We start from the raw sequence: 20,430 nt of genomic DNA, 5'->3' as shown, positions 1-20,430 counted from the left end.
GCAAGTGTCTGTGGGGGTCCATGGGTGTCCAAGGGGTGCCGGTGTGGCAGGTGTCCATGGGGTATCCCAGGGGGCCTGGTGTGCAGGTGTCTGTGGGGTGTCCTGGGGGGGCCGGTGTGGCAGGTGTCCATGGGGGGGCCCGGTGTGGCAGGTGTCCATGGGTGTCCCAGGGGGCCCGGTGTGGCAGGTGTCCGTGGGTGTCCCGGGGGGCCCGGTGTGGCAGGTGTCCGTGGGTGTCCCGGGGGGCCCGGTGTGGCAGGTGTCCGTGGGTGTCCCGGGGGGCCCGGTGTGGCAGGTGTCCGTGGGTGTCCCGGGGGGCCCGGTGTGGCAGGTGTCCGTGGGTGTCCCGGGGGGCCCGGTGTGGCAGGTGTCCGTGGGATGTCCCAGGAGAGAGGAACCTGCTGGCAGTGAGGTGCCTGGCGTGTGGAGTGCCTCCAGATGTGGCTGGAAGGTGGAGGTGACATCACTTGCGGCCAGAATGTGGGGAGTCAGGTGATAGGGTCTCTGCCCTGGGGGCTGGAAGTCCAGAGGTGACGGTGACGCAAAGGAGCAGGTGCGGTGAGGTGGGGGGGAGCTGTCTCACCTCCGAAAGCTCCAGGCATGTACCAGGATGCAGCTCCCTGGGCCCCCGGTCCTGCTTCCACAAAGCCGGTGCCATGATCCCGGTGGAAGAGAGACCATCGGAGCCGCCCGCCGACAGCCCCCCGGGGATCCCTGTGTCCCAGGCTCTCGGGCGCTACCCGTCCTCACGTCTAGTGTCTTCGCGGGTGGCTACCTGTGTGCATCCAGGGACAGTGCCCGTTTCTAGCGCGGAGCACGGGACGATGTGGTCAGAGGCGGTCGGGCGGTTGGTGGGATTCCTGGTGCGCGGCCATCATCGGGACTGGCTCGTGCCCCGCGGTGACCCACTGCCCGGTTTTGTCGGAGGCGCGGGGCGCAGCGTCGTCAGCTGCTTGCAGTCCCGGCTGTCACACATCCGCGTCACGGGGCAGCCTGCATGTGCAGCCTAGACAGCCGGGGCCCTGGGCGCGGTGCGGGAGGGGGCCTCCTCCGGGGCCTGTCCGCGACCCCCGACCTCTGGGGCTGCTGGCACCCATGCCCCGGTGTCTGAGCCCGTGTCGGGGAGCTGCCTGCTGACTCAGCCTCCACGGGTGACTGAGCCTGGGGGCGCACAGCTGGTGTCCCGGGCCTCCCGCAGCCCGTCGGCGCCCGCTTCTGATGGCGACACCTCCTGCCTCCCGCCCCGTGGGGGGTCGTTCAGACGCCGCCCCCACAGATCGGGTCTGGCCCGCTTCCGTTACACCAGAGTCCGTGTTGATCGGCTCTGAGCAGACAGCGGAGAGAGGTCGTGGTGAGGGGCACCCGGCAGGGTGGGCCGAGGGTGCCTGTGCACACACGCGCTCCTGCTGGGTGCGGGGGTCTGCGGGCAGCCCCCAGAGCAGGCCCCGGTGCACGCCGGGTCCTCCCTGCCGAGTGGACCCCGGGCCGTCCCCTCCCAGCGGGCAGGTCTGGGGAGGACTGGGGGCTGGGGCCGCGTGTCGCGCCACCGCCCCGGGGAGTAAGGCGCTCCCCTCTGCCGCAGGCTACCACTACAACGACCTGGTGTCACCCCAGTACCTGAGCCTCATCGCCAACCTGTCGGGCTGTACCGCGCACCGGCGCGTGAACAACTGCTCGGACATGTGCTTCCACCAGAAGTACCGCACCCACGACGGCACCTGCAACAACCTGCAGCACCCCATGTGGGGCGCCTCGCTGACCGCCTTCGAGCGCCTGCTGAAAGCCGTGTACGAGAACGGCTTCAACACGCCGCGGGGCGTCAACCCCGGCCGGCTGTACCACGGGCACGCGCTCCCCATGCCCCGGCTCGTGTCCACCTCGCTCATCGGCACGGAGACCGTCACGCCCGACGAGCAGTTCACCCACATGCTGATGCAGTGGGGCCAGTTTCTGGACCACGACCTGGACTCCACGGTGGTGGCCCTGAGCCAGGCCCGCTTCTCCGACGGGCAGCACTGCAGCTCCGTGTGCAGCAGCGACCCCCCGTGCTTCTCGGTCGCCGTGCCCCCCAACGACCCCCGCGTCAGGAACGGGGCGCGCTGCATGTTCTTCGTGCGCTCCAGCCCCGTGTGTGGCAGCGGCATGACGTCCCTGCTCATGAACTCCGTGTACCCGCGGGAGCAGATCAACCAGCTCACCTCCTACATCGACGCCTCCAACGTGTACGGGAGCACGGAGCACGAGGCGCGCGCCATCCGGGACCTGGCCAGCCACCGCGGGCTGCTGCGGCAGGGCATCGTGCAGCGCTCGGGGAAGCCGCTGCTGCCCTTCGCCACCGGGCCGCCCACGGAGTGCATGCGGGACGAGCACGAGAGCCCCATCCCCTGCTTCCTGGCCGGGGACCACCGCGCCAACGAGCAGCTCGGCCTCACCAGCATGCACACGCTCTGGTTCCGGGAGCACAACCGCGTGGCCACGGAGCTGCTCGGCCTGAACCCGCACTGGGACGGCGACACCGTGTACCACGAGGCCAGGAAGATCGTGGGCGCGCAGATGCAGCACATCACCTACCAGCACTGGCTGCCCAAGGTGCTGGGCGAGGTGGGCATGAAGGTGCTGGGCGAGTACCGCGGCTACGACCCGGGCGTCAACGCCGGCATCTTCAACGCCTTCGCCACGGCCGCCTTCAGGTTCGGCCACACGCTCATCAACCCCGTGCTCTACCGGCTGGACGAGGACTTCGAGCCCATCGCGCAGGGACACGTCCCCCTGCACAAAGCCTTCTTCTCCCCCTTCCGCATCGTGAACGAGGGCGGCATCGACCCGCTGCTCAGGGGCCTGTTCGGCGTGGCGGGCAAGATGCGCGTGCCCACCCAGCTGCTGAACACGGAGCTCACCGAGCGGCTCTTCTCCATGGCGCACACGGTGGCCCTGGACCTGGCCGCCATCAACATCCAGCGGGGCCGCGACCACGGCATCCCGCCCTACCACGAGTACCGGGTCTACTGCAACCTGTCGGCCGCCCACACCTTCGAGGACCTGAAGAACGAGATCAAGAACCCCGAGATCCGGGAGAAGCTGAGACGGTGAGTCCACGGGGACTGGGGGGCGTCTTTGGTCGGTAAAGGCCGTGCCTGGGAGCAGCCCCCTGCCCCGGTGGTGGAGGGGACCCTGGACCCTGGAGGGTGGAGCCTGCAGAGGGGGCGGTGGGGGGTGGGTGAGCTGGTGCAGGGGGAGGGGACTGCCCGCAGGGAGCACAAGAGCCCCCGCCTGGGGGAGCCTGGCTGTGGGGGGCGCTCCCGTGGCCTCCCCCGAATGCCTGTGGGGCATGCGGGGTGGAGCTGCGGGGGAGAAGGGCTGGGGGGGGTGTAGGTGGGGAGCTTTGGGGGTGAGCTGGGGGGGCTATGGGGCTGGAACTGCGAGGGGGCTGTGGGGGGGTGGAGCTGCGGAGTGGAGCCACGGGGGTGGAGCTGTGGGGGCATCTGCGGGAGTGGAGCTGCGGGGGGTGGGGGGGCGGGCAGGGGTAGAGCTTGGGGGAAGGTGGAACTGCATAGTGGAGCCACTGGGGGTGGAGCCGTGGGGCATCTGGGGGGGGAGCTCCGGGGTGGAGCTGGGGGGGGGTCTGCGGGGCAGTTAGCTGCGGGGGGAGCTGAGGTGGCAGGGCCCAGGGGGGGCTGGGGAGTTGCAGGGGAGGAGCTGCGGGGGGTGGAGCTGCGGGGAGGGGTAGCTCCAGGGTGAAGCTGTGGGTCTGCGGGGGGCGGGGGGGGGGGGTAGCTGCTAGGGGAGCTGCAGTGGCAGGGCTGGGGGGGGAGTTGCAGGGGGGGAGCTGCGGGTGCGGGAGCTCCGGAGTGGAGCTGTGGGGGGGTCTGCGGGGGTGTTAGCTGCGGGGGGGAGCTGCGGTGGCGGTGGCGGGGCCCAGGAGGTGGGGCCGCGGCCGAGGGGAGTTGCAGGGGGTGGGGGGGTGGCTGCGGGGTGGAGCTGCGGTTCCCCCCCCCCCAGGCGGCAGGGGCTCAGGTCCAGGTCCAGGAGGGTGGGCGCTGCCGGGCACCGGCCCCTCCGTGGGGCTCCGCGTCGTGCCCCCCCCCCGTGCCCCCCGTGGCCCGCACGCTCGTCCCCCGCCCTCCTGGGGTCCCGGCCCCCGCCGGGGGCTGCCTCCCTCGTGCCCGCCGTCCTGGTTTCCCGGCACTGACCCCCCATTTCGTCCGCGGCCACGTGTCCGGGATCCCGCCGCCTCCCGCCACCTGCCGCCGAGGCTCCTCCCGCAGGACGCTCCTCCTGCTCCGCTGTGTCCGGCCCCGCAGGGCGCGGCCTTCTGGGGTCAGGGCCTGCCCCGCTGCCGCCCCCCCCACCGCTCCCCGCCACGCCCTGCGCGTTCGGTGAAGCCCACGCGGCGCGCCCCCAGCCCCGCGGGTCCCGGCCCACGCCCAGGCCCAGGCCCACGCCAGCCTCTGGGTCCGAGCTCCGCGCTCCGGGGTCGGGTCGGGCGGTCTCGGCGGCGGGGCCTGCGGGGTTCAGTGAGCCGCCTTTAGCCCCGGTGGCCGCGGGTTCCGCCCCGCCTTCCCCTCCTCTGCCCCCCTCGCTTCACACGGCTCAGAGGCGCTAGTGCCCCTGCGGAGGGGCGGAGTAGGGCCGCGGAGGGGTGGAGGGGCGGAGGGATGGAGGGGTGGAGGGGCAGAGGGGCATAGTGGGGCCGCGGAGGGGTGGGGCAGAGGGGTGGAGGGGCCGGAGGGGCGGAGTAGGGCCGCGGAGGGGTGGGGGCGGAGGGATGGAGGGGTGGAGGGGGCAGAGGGGCATAGTGGGGCCGCGGAGGGGTGGGGCGGAGGGGTGGAGGGGCCGGAGGGGCGGAGTAGGGCCGCGGAGGGGTGGGGGGCGGAGGGATGGAGGGGTGGAGGGGGCAGAGGGGCATAGTGGGGCCGCGGAGGGGTGGGGCAGAGGGGTGGAGGGGCCGGAGGGGCGGAGTAGGGCCGCGGAGGGGTGGGGGGCGGAGGGATGGAGGGGTGGAGGGGCAGAGGGGCATAGTGGGGCCGCGGAGGGGTGGGGCGGAGGGGTGGAGGGGCCGGAGGGGCGGAGTAGGGCCGCGGAGGGGTGGGGGGCGGAGGGCCTTAGGACTGCTGGTGGCGGGGAGGGGCGGGGCTGCGGACGGCGGAGGGACGAGGGACGCCCCGCGAGCCGGGGACCCCGAAGTCGCCCCACCTTAGGGCAGCACAGTCGCTCTCACTGTTGCTGCGCGGCGGCCGCGGGGAGGGGCCCTGAGGTCGGGCCGCGGCCCGCGCGCTTGGAGGCCGGCTCCGGGCCCGCGGGAGGAGGGCGCAGGGCCTGGCCGCAGAGGGGGCGCCCCGGGCCTCGCGGGAGCGGCCCCCGACGTGGAGGCTGTGCCAGCGGGGCCTTGGGCTCGTGGAGGGCGAGCGGCGTGGCGGCCCCCAGGTGCCCACACCTGCCCCCCTGCCGGCTCCTCGGGGACCCGCCGCGGCCCAGGTGTGCCAGGCGGTGCAGGTGGCCGCCCTTCCCGGACCGTGCTCGGTGGCCGAGGCCTGAGCCCCAGCCGCGGGCGTCCCCGCTGGGCGCCAGGGCCTCTTTGCGCTCGGGACCCCGCGGGCCGCAGGGGTTCGCCCAGCGTCTTTGCTCCGGAGCATTTGGGCCCCGTGGTCGTGGGCTCGCGGCCGCACACTCGTCCAAGAAGTAGGGGAACCCCCGTGTTACAATTAGTCCCTTAAAGATCTGCCTCTGGGGGCACCTGGGGTTGAGGCCGCGACCTCGGGGTCCTGGGTTCGAGTCCCACGCGGGCTCCCTGCCCAGCCGGGCTCTGCTGCTCCTCGCTCTGCCTCTCCCCATCTCTGTGCCTGCACGTGCTCTCTCTGTTACTCTATCAGATAAATACATAAAATCCTTAAAAATACATTAAAAAAGGGATCCCGGGTGGCTCAGTGGTTTAGCGCCTGCCTTTGGCCCGGGGCCTGATCCTGGAGACCCGGGGTCGAGTCCCGCGTCGGGCTCCCTGCACGGAGCCTGCTTCTCCCTCCTCCTGAGTCTCTGCCTCCTCTCTCTCTCTCTCTATCATGAATAAATAAATAAATCTTTAAAAGAAAAAAAAGAAAAGACACTGGAAGGGCAGACGTTACAGCGTCAGGGGTGGTTATTTCTGAATGGAGAAGCGGGATGTTACTCTTCTTTCTACCAGCTTGGTTTTTGTTGATTTTCTTTGTACCAGCCTGGTTCTTCTAAACTTAAATGTGTGCATGTGTGTGTTTTATTCACGTATATATAAACAAAGTATGGAGATTTTTAAAAATATGGATAGATGCTTTAAATGAATAGAAGTGAATTTTCTTTGTTAACAAAGTGGGAAAGATGCTAAATAATAATAAAAAATGAGGACTTTTTTTCATGTTTGCTTTATTCACTGCCTACAACTTTCTTCAGCAAATTTAAGGATTCACTTGTTTATTGTTTTGTGGTTTTTTTTGGTAGGTTATATGGATCCCCACTCAACATTGACTTATTCCCCGCCCTCATGGTGGAAGACTTGGTCCCAGGCAGCCGGCTGGGGCCCACCCTAATGTGTCTGCTGAGCACGCAGTTCAAGCGCTTGAGAGATGGGGACAGGTAAACCCAGGTGCCCCAAGGACAGGTGAAGTCAGATGCTATAGGGGACAGGTAAAGACAGGTGCTACAGGGCACAGGTGAGCGCAGGTGTCTGGGGGACAGGTGAATGCAGGTGATGTAGGCATCAGGTGAATGCAGGTGCCACAGGAACAGGTGAACACTGGTGCTGCAGGGGACAGGTGAATAGAGGTGCCACTGGTACGGGTGAAGACAGGTACACTGGGGATAGATGAAGACAGATGCCACAGGGCACAGGTGAAGGCAGTTTACCATGGGGACAGGTGAAGACAGTGGTATAGGGCACAGGTGAAGACAAGTACCATGGAGACAGGTGAATGCAGGACCACAGGACAGGTGAAGGCGGGTACCACGGGGACAAGTGGTTGCAGGTGTTCTGAGGACAGATGAAGACAGGTGCTTCAGGGCACAGGTGAAGGCAGTTGACCACGGGGACAGGTGAAGACAAGTGCTGCAGGGCACAGGTGAAGGCGTGCACCTTTCTGGAGACGCGGGGAGGCAGGAGCCGTTGGTGGCGGAGCTGACCGTCTGCCGCTTCAGCCCAGATTCTCTGTTGTTTCTCGAGAAGGGAACCGGGCCCGTGCGTCGCCCCGTGAGTCCACGTCGACTGGGTGGCGTCGCGCGGGGACAGGCCTCCGGGGAGCGTTGGCATTCACCCGTGTCTGTGCCTCTCTGCTTTCCTCTGGCCCCGGGGAAGCACAGGTTGTGGTACGAAAACCCGGGGGTGTTCTCCCCGGCGCAGCTGACGCAGATCAAGCAGACGTCCCTGGCCAGGATTCTGTGCGACAACGCCGACAACATCACGCGTGTGCAGCGGGACGTGTTCCGCGTGGCGGAGTTCCCCCACGGGTACGGCAGCTGTGACGAAGTTCCCAGGGTGGACCTGCGCGTGTGGCAGGACTGCTGTGAAGGTGCGCGTCCGGGGTGCGGGCGGGGTGCGCCGTCCTCGCCGCCTGCGGCCCACGGCTCGGGCGGCCACCCACGGGGCAGGGAGGAGGAGGGCCCTGCCGGGTCTGGGTCTGGCGCCCGCGGGGGACACCGACCCGCACTCCCCAGGGAGCACAGCACACGTCAGACTCACTGTGTAGACACGTTTGCTGCACGTTCCAAACGCCTGTGCCTACAGGTCCTGGAGCCTGTCGTGAGGGGTCGTGAGCCGGGGTGGCGGGGCCCCGTGGCTTCCCCGTGTCCCCAGGTCCCGCTGTGGCTCCCCGCCACCATCTCCTAATTCGGATGTAATTGGGGCTTTACTCAAACTGCAGTCTGGCCGCGGTCGAGGAGACCGGGCCACTCTCCCGCCCCGGGTCGCTCTCCTGCCCCGGGTCGCGGCCCCAGCTCCTCCTCTCCGCCCCCTCCGCCCCCTCCTTTCTGCGGGTCCTCCTTGGTAGGGGCCCCGGGCCGCAGGTTAGCGCTGTTCTTGCTCTGCGCACGTCTGTGCATGGCTGGGCGTCTGACCTGGTTGTGGCTCTGCCTCCGTCGGGCTGTCCTGTCTGCATGAACATACGATGCGTGTGTACAGCGTAGATGCGGCGCCCGGGTGTGTGGCACACGAGATTTGTAATAGTCTAGGATTCACGTGCAGATTCAGCCGGTTTACCGCCTGCCCCACGTCCCGAAACAGTCACGTTCTCGCTGTTACATCCAAGGGAAACTTGTTTTTGTTTTGTTTAGTTTTTTTTTTTTTTTTTTAAGAAATAACCTCGCTGGTGTGTCCAGCTCCGCGTGCGTTTCGGTGCCTGGGGCGGCGAGCTGGGTCCTTGCACCCGCAGGAAGCGGCTCTTCGGAAGCCCCTGGGCAAAGCCGATTCTGCACAAAACGCCGTGTCCTGATAGTGCTACCGGGTCCCCCCGCTGCTCGGTGGCGGCTGAGCCGGGTTTTCCGTTGTCTCGCTCAGAAAACCCAGAGCCCCGGGACAGATGGGCACTGGCAGCGGGCTTCGTCATCGGGCCGCTGTCCCTCGTGCACCTGCTGAGACCCCCACGCTGTCCCTCCAGGTCCGGAGCTGCCCTGGGTCAGGGAGGCTTCGTGAGCTTCGTCTTCCATCGTAGGTCAAAAGCCACGTTGGAAATATAGCAGAAAGACAAAGAATTGGGGTTTGACGGGCCCAAGTGTCAGGTCCTGTTTACTGTGCGATTTGAAAAATCAGAGAGCAGCTCCTCGAGCTCCCGCAGAGCCGTCAGCGCGTTTGTGGGGCGAGGCATGACGCTGGCGCGCGGGAGAGCCCTGAGAACCTCCGCGTGGGCAGTTTGTGTCTTCTTAAGTGAGAAACTGCCCCTTTGTGAGGATTGATGGGGCACACGCATGCACACGCACACACACGCACACACAAATGCACACGGCTTTTAAATAATTGCACTGATTTTAAAATAGTATAAGTAATTCACATACTTCATCGGATCTGTGTGTTGTTAGTTTTATCACGTATCGCTGTTCCCTGAATCCCTGATACGTGTGTCTGTATGAGTACACGTGCACACACGTGTCTCTGCACACACGTGTAGGTGCGCCTGTGTGCCCGCACGTGTGTACGCATGCGCCGTCTGCATGCGCCGTCTGCACAAGCATGTGCACGTGTTGTGTTCCTAAGGGAAGACGCATTTTTCCCTAAACTAGCGGAGGAGGTCGCAGGCAGCGTGCCGCCCTCCCCGGGAATGACAGGCGTGTGCAGGGGCCGCACAGGGCACGCGCTGCGCCCTTCCCACGCGGGGTCTCACGCCCAGCCCGTTGGCCGCCACAGTCCGCAGCAGGAGCTGGGCAGGCCTTCCCCTGCCCTGCGGAGACGGCCCCTCCCAGGGTTCAGTTCTCAGATTAGGTGCAGGTTGTGATGTGGGCGGGGCTGGCGCCGTGTGGGCGGGGCTGGGGCCCTGTTTGGGGGGAGCTGGGGCCTGTGGGCGGGGCTGGGACCTGTGGGCGGGGCTGGGACCTGTTGGGGGGAGCTGGGACGCTGTGGGCGGGGTTGGAGCCCAGTGGGGGGAGCTGGGGCCTGTGGGCGGGGCTGGGACACTGTGGGCGGGGTTGGAGCCCAGTGGGGGGAGCTGGGGCCTGTGGGCGGGGCTGGGACCTGTGGGAGGGAGCTGGGACACTGGGCGGGGTTGGAGCCCTGTGGGGGGAGCTGGGGCCCGTGGGCGGGGCTGGGACACTGTGGGCGGGGTTGGAGCCCTGTGGGGGGAGCTGGGGCCTGTGGGTGGGGCGGGGCCCTGTGGGGGGAGCTGGGGCCCTGTGGGCGGGGCTGGGACACTGGGCGGGGTTGGAGCCCTGTGGGGGGAGCTGGGGCCTGTGGGCGGGGCTGGAGCCCTGTGGGCGGGGCGGGGCCCTGTGGGCGGGGCTGGGGCCTGTGGGCGGGGCTGGGGCCCTGTGGGCGGGGTTGGAGCCCTGTGGGGGGAGCTGGGGCCTGTGGGCGGGGCTGGGACACTGTGGGCGGGGTTGGAGCCCTGTGGGGGGAGCTGGGGCCTGTGGGTGGGGCGGGGCCCTGTGGGGGGAGCTGGGGCCTGTGGGCGGGGCTGGGACACTGTGGGCGGGGTTGGAGCCCTGTGGGGGTAGCTGGGGCCTGTGGGCGGGGCTGGGTCACTGTGGGCGGGGCTGGAGCCCTGTGGGCGGGGCGGGGCCCTGTGGGCGGGGCGGGGTCCTGTGGGCGGGGCGGGGCCCTGTGGGCGGGGCTGGCACTCTGAGCAGCTCCTGGAGGCTCCCCTGTGCCTGGTCCTTCCACTAGGCACCTGGACGCGGGTCACCTGGCTGGAGCATGAATCCCGCGTTTGCCACGTGTGAGATCGGGAAGGTCTCTGGGTTGGGAAGGTGAAGGCCGTCAGTCTCGCTAGTGAGCACCTCCTGTCACCCCGAGGCCGCCTGGGCTGCGGGCCACCAATGCTGCTGGTGATGAGCGCTTCCCCCTCGGAGCGTGACCCGGGGCCTGTACCCTGTGAACCCGTGTCAGGCTGGGGTCTTGGGAGCTGGGCCAGGTTTGAGTGGGAAGCTGGTTGCTGCTGAGTTAAATCCGAGAATGTGAGGTCGGGTTGTCTGCGGGTCTGTCCTGTGCGTGGCGGTGTCCTTGCGTTCCATTGGCGGTCACGGCCGGCTGGCCCGGGGAGGAGCGTGCCAGCCTTTTCCGCATCCTTTCTTCCTCCCGGGATTTCTGCCGCTGCTCTGGACACTTTAGCATTTGGGAAGGGCCGTTCGTAGCTTTGGCCACAGTCCTGGGTGGTGGGGCCCGGGCTGGAACCGGGTGTTGGTGGGATGGTGTAGTCGGCGCCAAGCAGAGGGCGCCCAGGGAGCAGAGCCTGGGACCAGAGGAGGGAGCACAAGGTGCCCCGGCCGCGGAGGACGGGGACGCCCTGGCCTAGTGCTCGGCCTCTGCGTGTGGGCAGGAAGCACAGGGTTGAGAGAACAGCAGGTGCCGGGCGTCCCAGAAGGAGGCTGCCCTGGCTGTCGGCCAGGAGACCGGGCGAGATTGGGGCCTCCAGGGAGCAGGAGGATGAGGTCCAGAGGCTGTCGTTCCATGGAGGGAGGAGGGAGGCCACGCTGACGTCGTAGACAAGCCGTGACGTCGAGGCGGCGCGTCCCAGGATGGGCACGATTGCTCCTGGAGGATCGCTGGCGTCTCACACCCCCACCTCACTTCAGACTGCAGGACCCGGGGACAGTTCAACGCGTTTTCCTACCACTTCCGAGGCAAGCGGTCCCTGGAGTTCAGCTACCAGGAGGACGAGCCCATCGGGGAAGCAGGCCCCGCAGGGACACCGAGGTACGGCCGCTTTGGGGCAGGGGCCTGGGGCGGGGCGCCTGTGGCTGCCGGGACCCACGGCCTGTGTGACGTGCCGAGGTCTGTGAGCGGCTTGTGCTTCTCCCTTGTGCAGCATCGGGAAACGCAGGAAGCATCCGGGCAATGCCACAGCCGCCTCGCGCGAGCACCCACAATCACCTGGCACCAGTGACTTCAAGGACTTCGTCCTGGAAATGCAAAAGACCATCACAGACCTCAGAGAACAGGTACCTGTCGCTGCACGCCCTGCCCCGCGTCACAGATGGCCTTGCCCCTGCGACCCTGCGGGTGTGACGTGGGCTCCGGCTCCCTTGTCGGGAGCCTCTGGGGTGCGTCACTTCTGTCTGGGTGGCTCTTCTCCTGTGGCCTGCATCTGGCCACATGGGCCTGGCCCTGGGCTTCCTGGTGGCCGGGGGGCTCTCACGGTGAGCTGCCAGCAGGTACCGTCCTGGGCAGCCCGGAGCCCCACAGCGGCCGTAGGTCAGGATTAGGGCCACGGAGAATTCAAACCTCAGGGGTCCTGTTCCAAAGATGCTTCTTCAGGAACGTCGGTTGACTCCTTGTCCACAGGGAGGGTCAGAGGTATTTTGTGGTCAGGCGCCCCTCGGTGTGGGGAAGGGCACCGGAGCCAAGGGTTTCCGCCCTGGGCTCTTCTCCGAGGACCTTTAGGGTTTTGCAGAAAATGACTCGTCTGCCTGCTCCCCTGCACCCTGGGGGCTGCCGCCCGTGGCCTCAGGGCTCCTTCCACCTGCGGGAGGAAACAGCACCGCTGTGCATCCCCTTCACCCTGCGCACCCTGCATTTCAGGGCAGGCTGCTCGCTGGGTGGGGGCGGCAGGTTTGGAGAAATGCAGGGGGAACATCTGCTGTGACTGTTGGCTGCTCCCCGGGGGACACGTGGGTAGTTCGTGGGCCTCTCTCCGTCTGCACGGCCCGGCCTGGTTCACACACGTGCAGCTAAGTTCTAATTGTCTCCGAGGGAGACGCTGGCCGAGATTTGTCCTGCTTCTTCCGGCTTCGTGCTGAAATTCGGTCAGCGGCCACCGAGGCCCCCTCCCCTGTCCCCAGCCGCCCTGCCTGGCCCGTGGATGCGGCTTCACGATTTGGGACCCAACTCTGAGGCCTGGGAACTTCAAGATCGATTATGCTGAGGGGCCCGAGTGCTGGAGGCGGCTTCCCTCCAGAGCCCACCTGAGAGCGGGCAGCGCCGGTCCCGGCTGCGGGGGGGGGGGATGCAGGTTGCACGGGGCCAGGTGACGCAGGCCACGGAGACCATGGGTCGCATCCCTGGGAGGCCGTGCTGTGCGCGGCGCTGTCCCATGAAGCGGGTGGAAAGCGTTCAGTGCCCGCCGCGGGCGGTGTGCGCGTCCAGTCAGTCCCGGCGCGCCGTCCTGTATCAGAGCAGACGCATCACCAGGTGTTCGCACCGGGGTGTCCACTCTCCTGTGCGGGGCCGGGAGATTCGGTTGCCTGGAAAACGCCCCTCGAGGTCGAGTAGATGAGGCGGGGGTTTCGTGGGCCGCCGGCCCCTCCACGTGCAGAGAGATAAGCCGCCCAGCCGTGTCGCCGTCGGCCAGCGGCAGCGAGGAGGAGGGCGCCCTGGGAGGCCCGCGACGGGGCTGGTGGCCACTCGCAGGTGTCCGCGGCCGGGAGTCTTGGGGCAGGTGCTCTTGCCTGGGCGGTTGCCGCTGAGGCCTGTGGGAGCCTCTCCCCTGCTTCCTGTCCTCTTGCCGGCCGCTGCCGTGGGGCAGCCTGTGCTCCCTGACACCCAATGGGGCAGGTCACGCAGGGCCATGCCGTGTGACACCGCCAGCTGTGTGACGGGGAATCCGAAGCATCCCTGTTGAGCAGGAGGCGTCACTGCAGGCGAAGGCACAGACGCACTTGCCAGCCTGAGCTCGTCGCCGGAAGTGACCGCTGCACCTTTTTGCTTTGCTGCAGATAAAGAGGCTGGAGTCCCGGCTCAGCACCGCGGACTGCACGGATGCCGACGGGGAGCCGCACGCCAACGGCGCCAAGTGGAAGCGAGATGCGTGCACCGCCTGCGAGTGCCGTGTGAGTACGGGGCTGTGCCGTGGGAACGGGTGCACGGACCTCCCCCAGGACCCCGAGCTCTGCACTGGGTGGCCCCACTGCCCTGGGGGCCTCGGCCCTCCTCTTAGAAGCCGGGGGCCTTCCCCCGGAGCACCGTGCAAGGGCGGCCTGCACACACTGCCCCAGGCGGCCACGGGCTGTTCACGCCAGCGAGGAGCTGGTCCCGCCAGGCGGTTGTCAGTCTGCACAGAAGTGGACGGGGGCGCCGCGGTGGCCGCAGTGGCCACGGTGTCTAGGCCTGGGCTTCAGGGCAGAGGCTGGGGAGGTGGGTTGGAAGATGGTGGGCCAGCCTGGTGCCTGAGGTGTCCACAGGGATTTGTTCCATGGTCCAGGAGGGGAGGGGTCCCCGGGGTCCTCGGTGGTTGTGCTGTTTGGGAATCACAGCAGAGCGGGGGCGGCACAGGGTCCAGCAGCATCTCCCTCCTTTGACCTCCTGGTGGACATCCCGGACGTGATCCTGGGGTTCCGAGGGCGGGCCCCGTGGTCCTGGGCTCTCTGCAGGGACGAAGAGCCATCAGGGCGATGGGCGGGACCTCTGGACGCAGCGCGGGGTGTCCACAGCTGCTCCTCAGCAGCCCACCAGCCCTGTTACAGACCCGCGCACGGTCGGGAGGGCGGACAGGCGGGGTGATGCCGACGCCGCACCCCGGGAGCTGACGGTCGGGCCCTCTCTCCTCCAGGACGGGCAGGTCACCTGCTTCGTGGAAGCCTGCCAGCCCGCCGAGTGCCCGGCGCCCGTGAGAGCCCGCGGGGCCTGCTGTCCGGTCTGCCCGAGAGACGGCGTGGGGAGGAAGCCCTAGGCGCGGGGAGGCCTCCGGGGCCCTCCGTGCGTCCTCGAGCCCCACGGCCGGCGCAGGCGTGTGCACGGGAGGGGCCCCTTCCGTGTCAGTGGAGAACGGGTGCTTCGGCCAGAGCATGCTCGGAGGAGAAACCACGGACACGTGTCCTAACTTCACGTTAGATTCTCAGGTTTTTATTTAATGTTTTTAATGAAATATTGGTGCTACTATTAAATTGCACAGTTAAGTCATCTAGTCTCCTAAGTTCACTTCCCCGGATACCACCGTTTCTTCTCGACCAAAAGTGAGTCCCGCTTGGTTCTGACACCTGGAGCTCGCAGAAGAGCGAGCCGCGGTTCGGGCGCGTCGCGGAGCCGCCGGAAGGACACGTGCCGCGGCAGAAAGGGAGGACAGATCGTAGGGGCGACGGTCTGGGCGGGGGTGCGGTCCCCGGAGGGACGGCCCCGCCGCTCGGTCGCCCGCGGCTTCCAGCACCTCGCCCGTGAGACCGACAGGAAGCCGCACGCAGAAACGGGTTGGTTTTCGCCACAACTCGCGTGACGCTGCCCGGCGCGGACGCCCGCGAAGCCCTGTTCCTACGGAAGCCCCGCGTCCGTGTTCCGTCCTGCCCCAGCTGGGGCGCGGAGGACTCCCCCCGACGGAGGCGTCGGCGTTGGGGGCTTCCTGACTTCAGGTCGTGTGAGCGCCTCACAGAAACGCAGTCGACCCCTTTACCTCACCTGTATTTTCAGGATGCATGACGTCGTATGAGATGTTGCCCGTGTCTAGGCGTCAGGAACGGCAGAAAAATCACTTCCGCTCCGCAAGAGCTGTGTTAGAATCGAGAGAAAAGCAGCTCATACCTCATGGTCGCTCTCGTCCTAATCGACGAAAACCTCCTGTTTTGTTCTAAACGGTGAAGTCACCTGTGTCCTGAGAAGCGTGTCCCTGAACGCAGCAGCGCGGCTCCGCAGGCCCGGCCCCCAGTGCCCACCGCGTGCGGGCGCCGAGCGGAGCACACACCCAGGCCCCCGCCCCGCGTGGGGGGCCCCCGAGGACGCGGGTGGTCTCAGTACGCGGCGGCCGGCGAGTCCCCGGCGGGGGCGCCCGGGTGGCGGTCACCGCGCTGGCCTGGAGGCGGGGGCTCCTGGCGGGCGGGCACGTGGTGGGCAGCTTCAGAGCCCGGTCCGGCCCGACCGCAGGCAGGAGCCCCCCGGCCCTGCGACCCGGCTGCCACGACCCCGGGGCGGGGTGAGCGCACCCACCGGGGCTTTAGACGCCGCCAACTCGATTTCTCGTGCTCAGAACGTGAAGTGGGAAACACGAGCAGGTGTCTCGTGGGGCAGGGGCTTCCTGGGAGACACCGAGTCACGTGGAGTAACCAAATGTCAGAACCGATTTGTGTGGGCGAGAGCGGGGACGGCCGTGTGTGCAGCGCGGGGTCACGGAGTTGCTCAGGTACACGATGACCGCGCACCCGCGGCCCGTGAGCGTCTGGGGGCGCCTGCGCCGGCGGGGACCTGCGGCTGGGCCCGCGTGCTCGGGGAGGGGCCGTCCGCGCCTGTAACGTCGCGGGCTCCCCGTGTCCTCACGCCCGGAGGGACCCTCGGCGGCCGCGCGAGGCGAGTGTACATATTTATTTACCCCCTGACTGTCGCCAGCAGCCCAGCGCCTTCCTGTGTTCATTGTAATCAGTTCATTACCAAAGAGACGTTTGCACTATGTACCGATGCCGCCAGTTCAAATAAACGGGCCACGTCTTCAAGCGGAGCCTGGCGTGCTTCTTTGGGTCCCGCCCGCGGCGCAGTGGCCGCTCGCGGGCGCCGTGCTGTGACAGCAGGGGCGAGGAGGAGCGAGGGCGGATTCAGGGGGGCTCTGACGCCAGGCGGCCTGGGCGCTCACGGGGCCGAGGGGCTGGCTCTGGGCCGGGTGGGGGGGCCTGGGGGAGCCTGCGGCGGCCGCCCCCACCCCCGGGTGCATCCTTGTCACAGGGACTGCGTGGCCCTGGGGACCCGGGATGGGAGGGCTCCTCTCCACGAGGTTGTGGGGTCGCAGGGCCGCCCTCCCTCGCTGGGCTCAGGGGCGGGGGGGCAGGGGCCGGGCAGTGGGAGGACCCGGGGCCTTTCTCCTGCTTCAAGCGAACCTAATACAACTGGCGACGGCCGACGACCTGCGTGTTGCTTTCAGAGTCACGGAGAAGGTCAGAGACCCCTCCGCTGCCTTTTGAACACCCCTCACCCCGGTTCCCTGCTGCAGAAGGGGCGCCGCTGACCTACGTCGTCGCGATTTATCTGCTGAGTGATTCAGCAGGGAGATGCTCACACGTGTCCACGGAACCCAACGAGCGCATCCTTTTTTTTTTTTTAAAGATTTAATTTATTTATTCATGAGAGACACAGAGCGAGAGGCAGAGACACAGGCAGGGGGAGAAGCAGGCTCCCTGTGGGGAGCCCGACGCAGGACTCGATCCCGGAACCCCAGGATCACGCCCCGGGCTGAAGGCGGCGCTAAACCGCTGAGCCACCCGGGCCGCCCCCCAACAAGCGCATCTTAAACGGGTTTCATGTTTAGGAAACCGGTCCTGGCTGCCGGGGCAGCGGTTCCGGAAGTTACGTTCCGCTCTGGGTGGATGGACCACGTGACGACCTGGCACCGCTGAAGCCGGGAGGCGAGCCGGCGCCCGTCGGGTGCTGGGGGTGTCCTGTGGCTGCGGAAGGGGGGTTGTGGTGCCCCCCGCCGGGGACGCTGCGCCCGGGCCGTGGGGGCTCCAGACACACTGCCGCATCCCGCCACCTCCCCCTCGCACCCGCCCTGCCGCCTCCAGGCTGGCCTCCCAGCCCTCGCTGCCTCTCCCCGGCCAGACGGCGTTCTCGTTCTTCAGCTGTTGGGCGCCCGTTTGATGCTTCAGATCCTGGTTGTGGGTTCGAGGTCACTCGGGTTCAGGGGGACAAGCATCCTGCCAGCGGGGTAGCCGGTTTGACTGGAAGCTTCCAGGTGCCCTTGGCTTCCCGGAGCCCCACCCTCATCCTTCCAGCAAGCAGCCGCTGGAGGAAGGCGTGCACGTCTGTGGGATCTGCGGGGAGGCGCTGGGCTTCCGCCTGCGGTCTCCGCGATGGCCCCCTGTGCAGAGGCCCGCGTCCTGCCCACGGCACACACGTCCCTCTGCCCTTCCCGCGGTGGCCTCGAGGTCACCTTCTTTCCATTATGATCCTGACAGCTGCGCCGGGAAGCGGCGGTTTCCAGGAATCGCTCCATGGGCTGTGGGGTGGGGACGAGGGGGGAAGGAATCCCTCCCAGCCGAGTGTTCCCTCCCGGCGGGTCCCCGCCGTGCCTGTTCTCCCGCAGCCTTGGGCAACCTTGGGCAACGGGCACGGAACCCGATTTTCATCATTCTTTCTGCCGTTTCCAACCCTGAGCATCGTCTGAAGCGTCACGGAAAACCTGACTCCCGGCGTGTTTCCCAAGACCGACCCCGTCCGATGGTTAGCGAGCCTCGTCCCGAGTTCTGTGGCCGTGTGACGTCATTGTCAGATGCTTTCCCAATGATCCACATCCTTCCGGCGCGCAGACAGATTTTCTTCGTTTTGTCCTCAGTGAGCAAAACCAATCAGGCCACCAAGGCAGCCGGTGCCGAGGGCCTCGCGTGAGCTGTTCTCAAAGGAGCTTCCTGCAGCGCGTCGCTGTTTGTGCTCTTTAGAGATTTCTGCCCTAAAATAGAGAGTGACCGCCGCCCACCGCCAGGGTCGCGGCCTGGAGGGGCGGGTGCTGGTGCGCGGGGACCACGCTGACGGGCCCCGCACCCCGCGGCCAGTGCTTCCCTCAGGGCACCAGATCCGCGGAAAGCCAGCGCCGCCCACAGCTGATTCAGTCGTGGATTCCACGGGCCGCGCACGCGGTGCCCGTGGGAGGGACCGGGAGGGACGGGAGCGACGGAGGCTGCAACTCCGGGAGCCGGAACGCCTGGCGCCCCACTTCCTGGCGCCTTGCCCGTGGGGCTTCTCCCGCCCTTCCCGCCCCCGCACAGGTGACCCGAGCGTGCGTGCTGCGGCCTGCACAGCGCTTGGGCTGCGTCCCCTCCCCACCCCGTGGCGCCCAAGCCCAGCCTCCTGCCGGGGCACTGCTGCCCGGGCTCCACAGGAGGCAACGCATGTCCCGTACGAACTGGAAAGGGCGTAGACGTGGGGCTCGGTCCGTGTTTCATTTGCTCCCTGAACTTAGAGGCCGCGAAGTTCAGTTATGAGGCTCCCCCTGACCCGGAACATCTGGGCCCCGAAGGCCGATGGCGGTGGCCCCGTCCCGCAGAGGCCAGAGTATGTCTACACATGCGTCCCCGCCTGTGTCTGCCCCGGTCCTCGTCCCTCGTCCTCAAAGCGTCCCCGTGTCCCCTTCAGGCTATAAAATTGTCCAGCGATAAGAGTTTTTTTTGAAGTGAACGCGATAAGGTCAGCGGGGAAGGAAAACGTGTGAGCTGCCGGGGTCAGTGTGCACCCGCGAGCTGGGGTGTCTACACTGCAGGTGGCTCTCCTGCAGAGAGAACGTGGTCCACGTCCCTCGGGCCCGTGGCCGTGCAGCAGGATGCCTGTGAGCTTAGGGGGGAAGCCCTAACCCGTCCCCTCTTGCCGTGGCCCGGGTGCTGCCCACCAGGCTCTGGTTGGGCGCTGGTTTGGGCCCCATGGACATGACACCGACCTCGGGCTGGTGACGGGCTGTCAGCCGGTCTGGGGCTCGGCTGGGCCTTCCTTCCTCTGCTTGTCCAGCTGCTGACCCGTCGCCAGCTCTGTGCAGGGCTGCAGGTGGACGTGGGTACACGGGGGGTGGGGACAGAGGACCAGGCCAGGTGTGACACCGCGTGGACTGTGTCCACATCCCAGGGAGGGACTTCCTCACGACGCTCACACACACGCACACACACACACACACATGCCGTTGGGTCGACCATGTGACCGAAGCAACCCGCGGGGGGTATACGAGGTGCCTTGGCTTCCTTGGCTTCCGGGAGCCCCGTCCTCATCCTTCCCACAAGCAGCTGCTGGAGGAAGGCGTGTGTCTCAGGCCCCAGCCGCGGGGAAGCTGTCCTGCGGGTGGACTGCCCGCCGGAGGGGGTTCTGGTCCTGGAGCCCCCATGGCCCCAGGGGGCGCGCGCTGGCATTCCCTCCTGAGAGTGAGGGGGGTGGGCAGGGAAGGGGGGGTCCTGATGGGGAGGTGGGCGAGCAGGGGAGGGGGGTCCTGACGGGGAGGGGGGCGAGCAGGGGAGGGGGGTCCTGACGGGGAGGGGGGCGAGCAGGGGAGGGGGTCCTGACGGGGAGGGGGAGCAAGCAGGGGAGGGGGGTCCTGACGGGGAGGGGGGCGAGCAGGGGAGGGGGTCCTGACGGGGAGGGGGGCGAGCAGGGGAGGGGGGTCCTGACGGGGAGGGGGGCGAGCAGGGGAGGGGGTCCTGAAGGGGAGGGGGGCGAGCAGGGGAGGGGGTCCTGACGGGGAGGGGGGCGAGCAAGGGAGGGGGTCCTGACGGGGGGGGGGGGCGAGCAGGGGAGGGGGGTCCTGACGGGGAGGGGGCAAGTAGGGGAGGGGGTCCTGACGGGGAGGGGGTCCTGACCGGGAAGGGGGGGCAGGGGAGGGGGCGGTGCCCCTGGAGAGGTTGCTCAGAGAGCAGAGGAGTGTTAGTGTGCAGGGAGGGGGCGTCCTGTGTGTATTTCTGGCCCGTCTACGCCCCACCCCACTGCACCCCGTAACCAAATGTCGAACCCCTGCATTTCACACCTTCGGGTCCTACATGGGGCTGAGGGCTTCTTCCTCAGAACCGTGGAGGAGGCTGGGGGCCGCCAGCTTCCAGAACACCCCGGGATGACGTCCCCTGCAGGGGTATGGGGGGGGTGGGGAGGGTCTGATGAGCGGCTCCTCCCTGAAGGCACGTGACTGGCCGGGAAGGACCTGGCCTGGACCCCGCGGGGCGTCCTTGGTGGCTGTGCCCACCCCTGGAGCCCACCGTCCCCGCGGGGTGCGTGCACAGGCCGCGGTTTACCCCGTGGTCCCCGGGACTTGGAAGTCGGGCGTGCGGGGCTCCTGTCCACTGAGGCCCCGCGGGGGGTGTGGGCGCGTCAAGTGTCCAGCCCGTGTGGCGGAGGAGCGCTGACCCCCGAGGCCCTGATGACGTGTCCCCACCCTCGGTCTCGTCAGCTCATGA

General features: G+C 67.5%; 1 protein-coding gene across 2 annotated transcripts in view; it reads left to right on the top strand.

The window, feature by feature from the left end:
• The window catches only part of PXDN (peroxidasin), a 71,799-nt gene extending 55,785 nt beyond the window's left edge, over nucleotides 1-16,014 (top strand). For both annotated transcript variants that reach the window (XM_055327160.1, XM_055327159.1), the window contains 7 exons: nucleotides 1,583-3,086; nucleotides 6,469-6,603; nucleotides 7,324-7,532; nucleotides 11,239-11,359; nucleotides 11,472-11,604; nucleotides 13,318-13,431; nucleotides 14,151-16,014. In XM_055327160.1, the coding sequence (XP_055183135.1) occupies nucleotides 1,583-3,086; nucleotides 6,469-6,603; nucleotides 7,324-7,532; nucleotides 11,239-11,359; nucleotides 11,472-11,604; nucleotides 13,318-13,431; nucleotides 14,151-14,270 (2,336 nt within the window). In that variant the 3' untranslated portion in view covers nucleotides 14,271-16,014. The remainder of the gene's footprint in view (nucleotides 1-1,582; nucleotides 3,087-6,468; nucleotides 6,604-7,323; nucleotides 7,533-11,238; nucleotides 11,360-11,471; nucleotides 11,605-13,317; nucleotides 13,432-14,150) is intronic.
• Nucleotides 16,015-20,430: the final 4,416 nt, after the last annotated feature.

Source organism: Nyctereutes procyonoides, unplaced genomic scaffold (assembly GCF_905146905.1).
Source record: "Nyctereutes procyonoides isolate TBG_1078 unplaced genomic scaffold, NYPRO_anot_genome, whole genome shotgun sequence".
Taxonomy (NCBI): domain Eukaryota; kingdom Metazoa; phylum Chordata; class Mammalia; order Carnivora; family Canidae; genus Nyctereutes; species Nyctereutes procyonoides.
The sequence above is the reverse complement of the archived record's forward strand: the minus strand, read 5'-3'. Positions and strand labels throughout refer to the sequence as shown.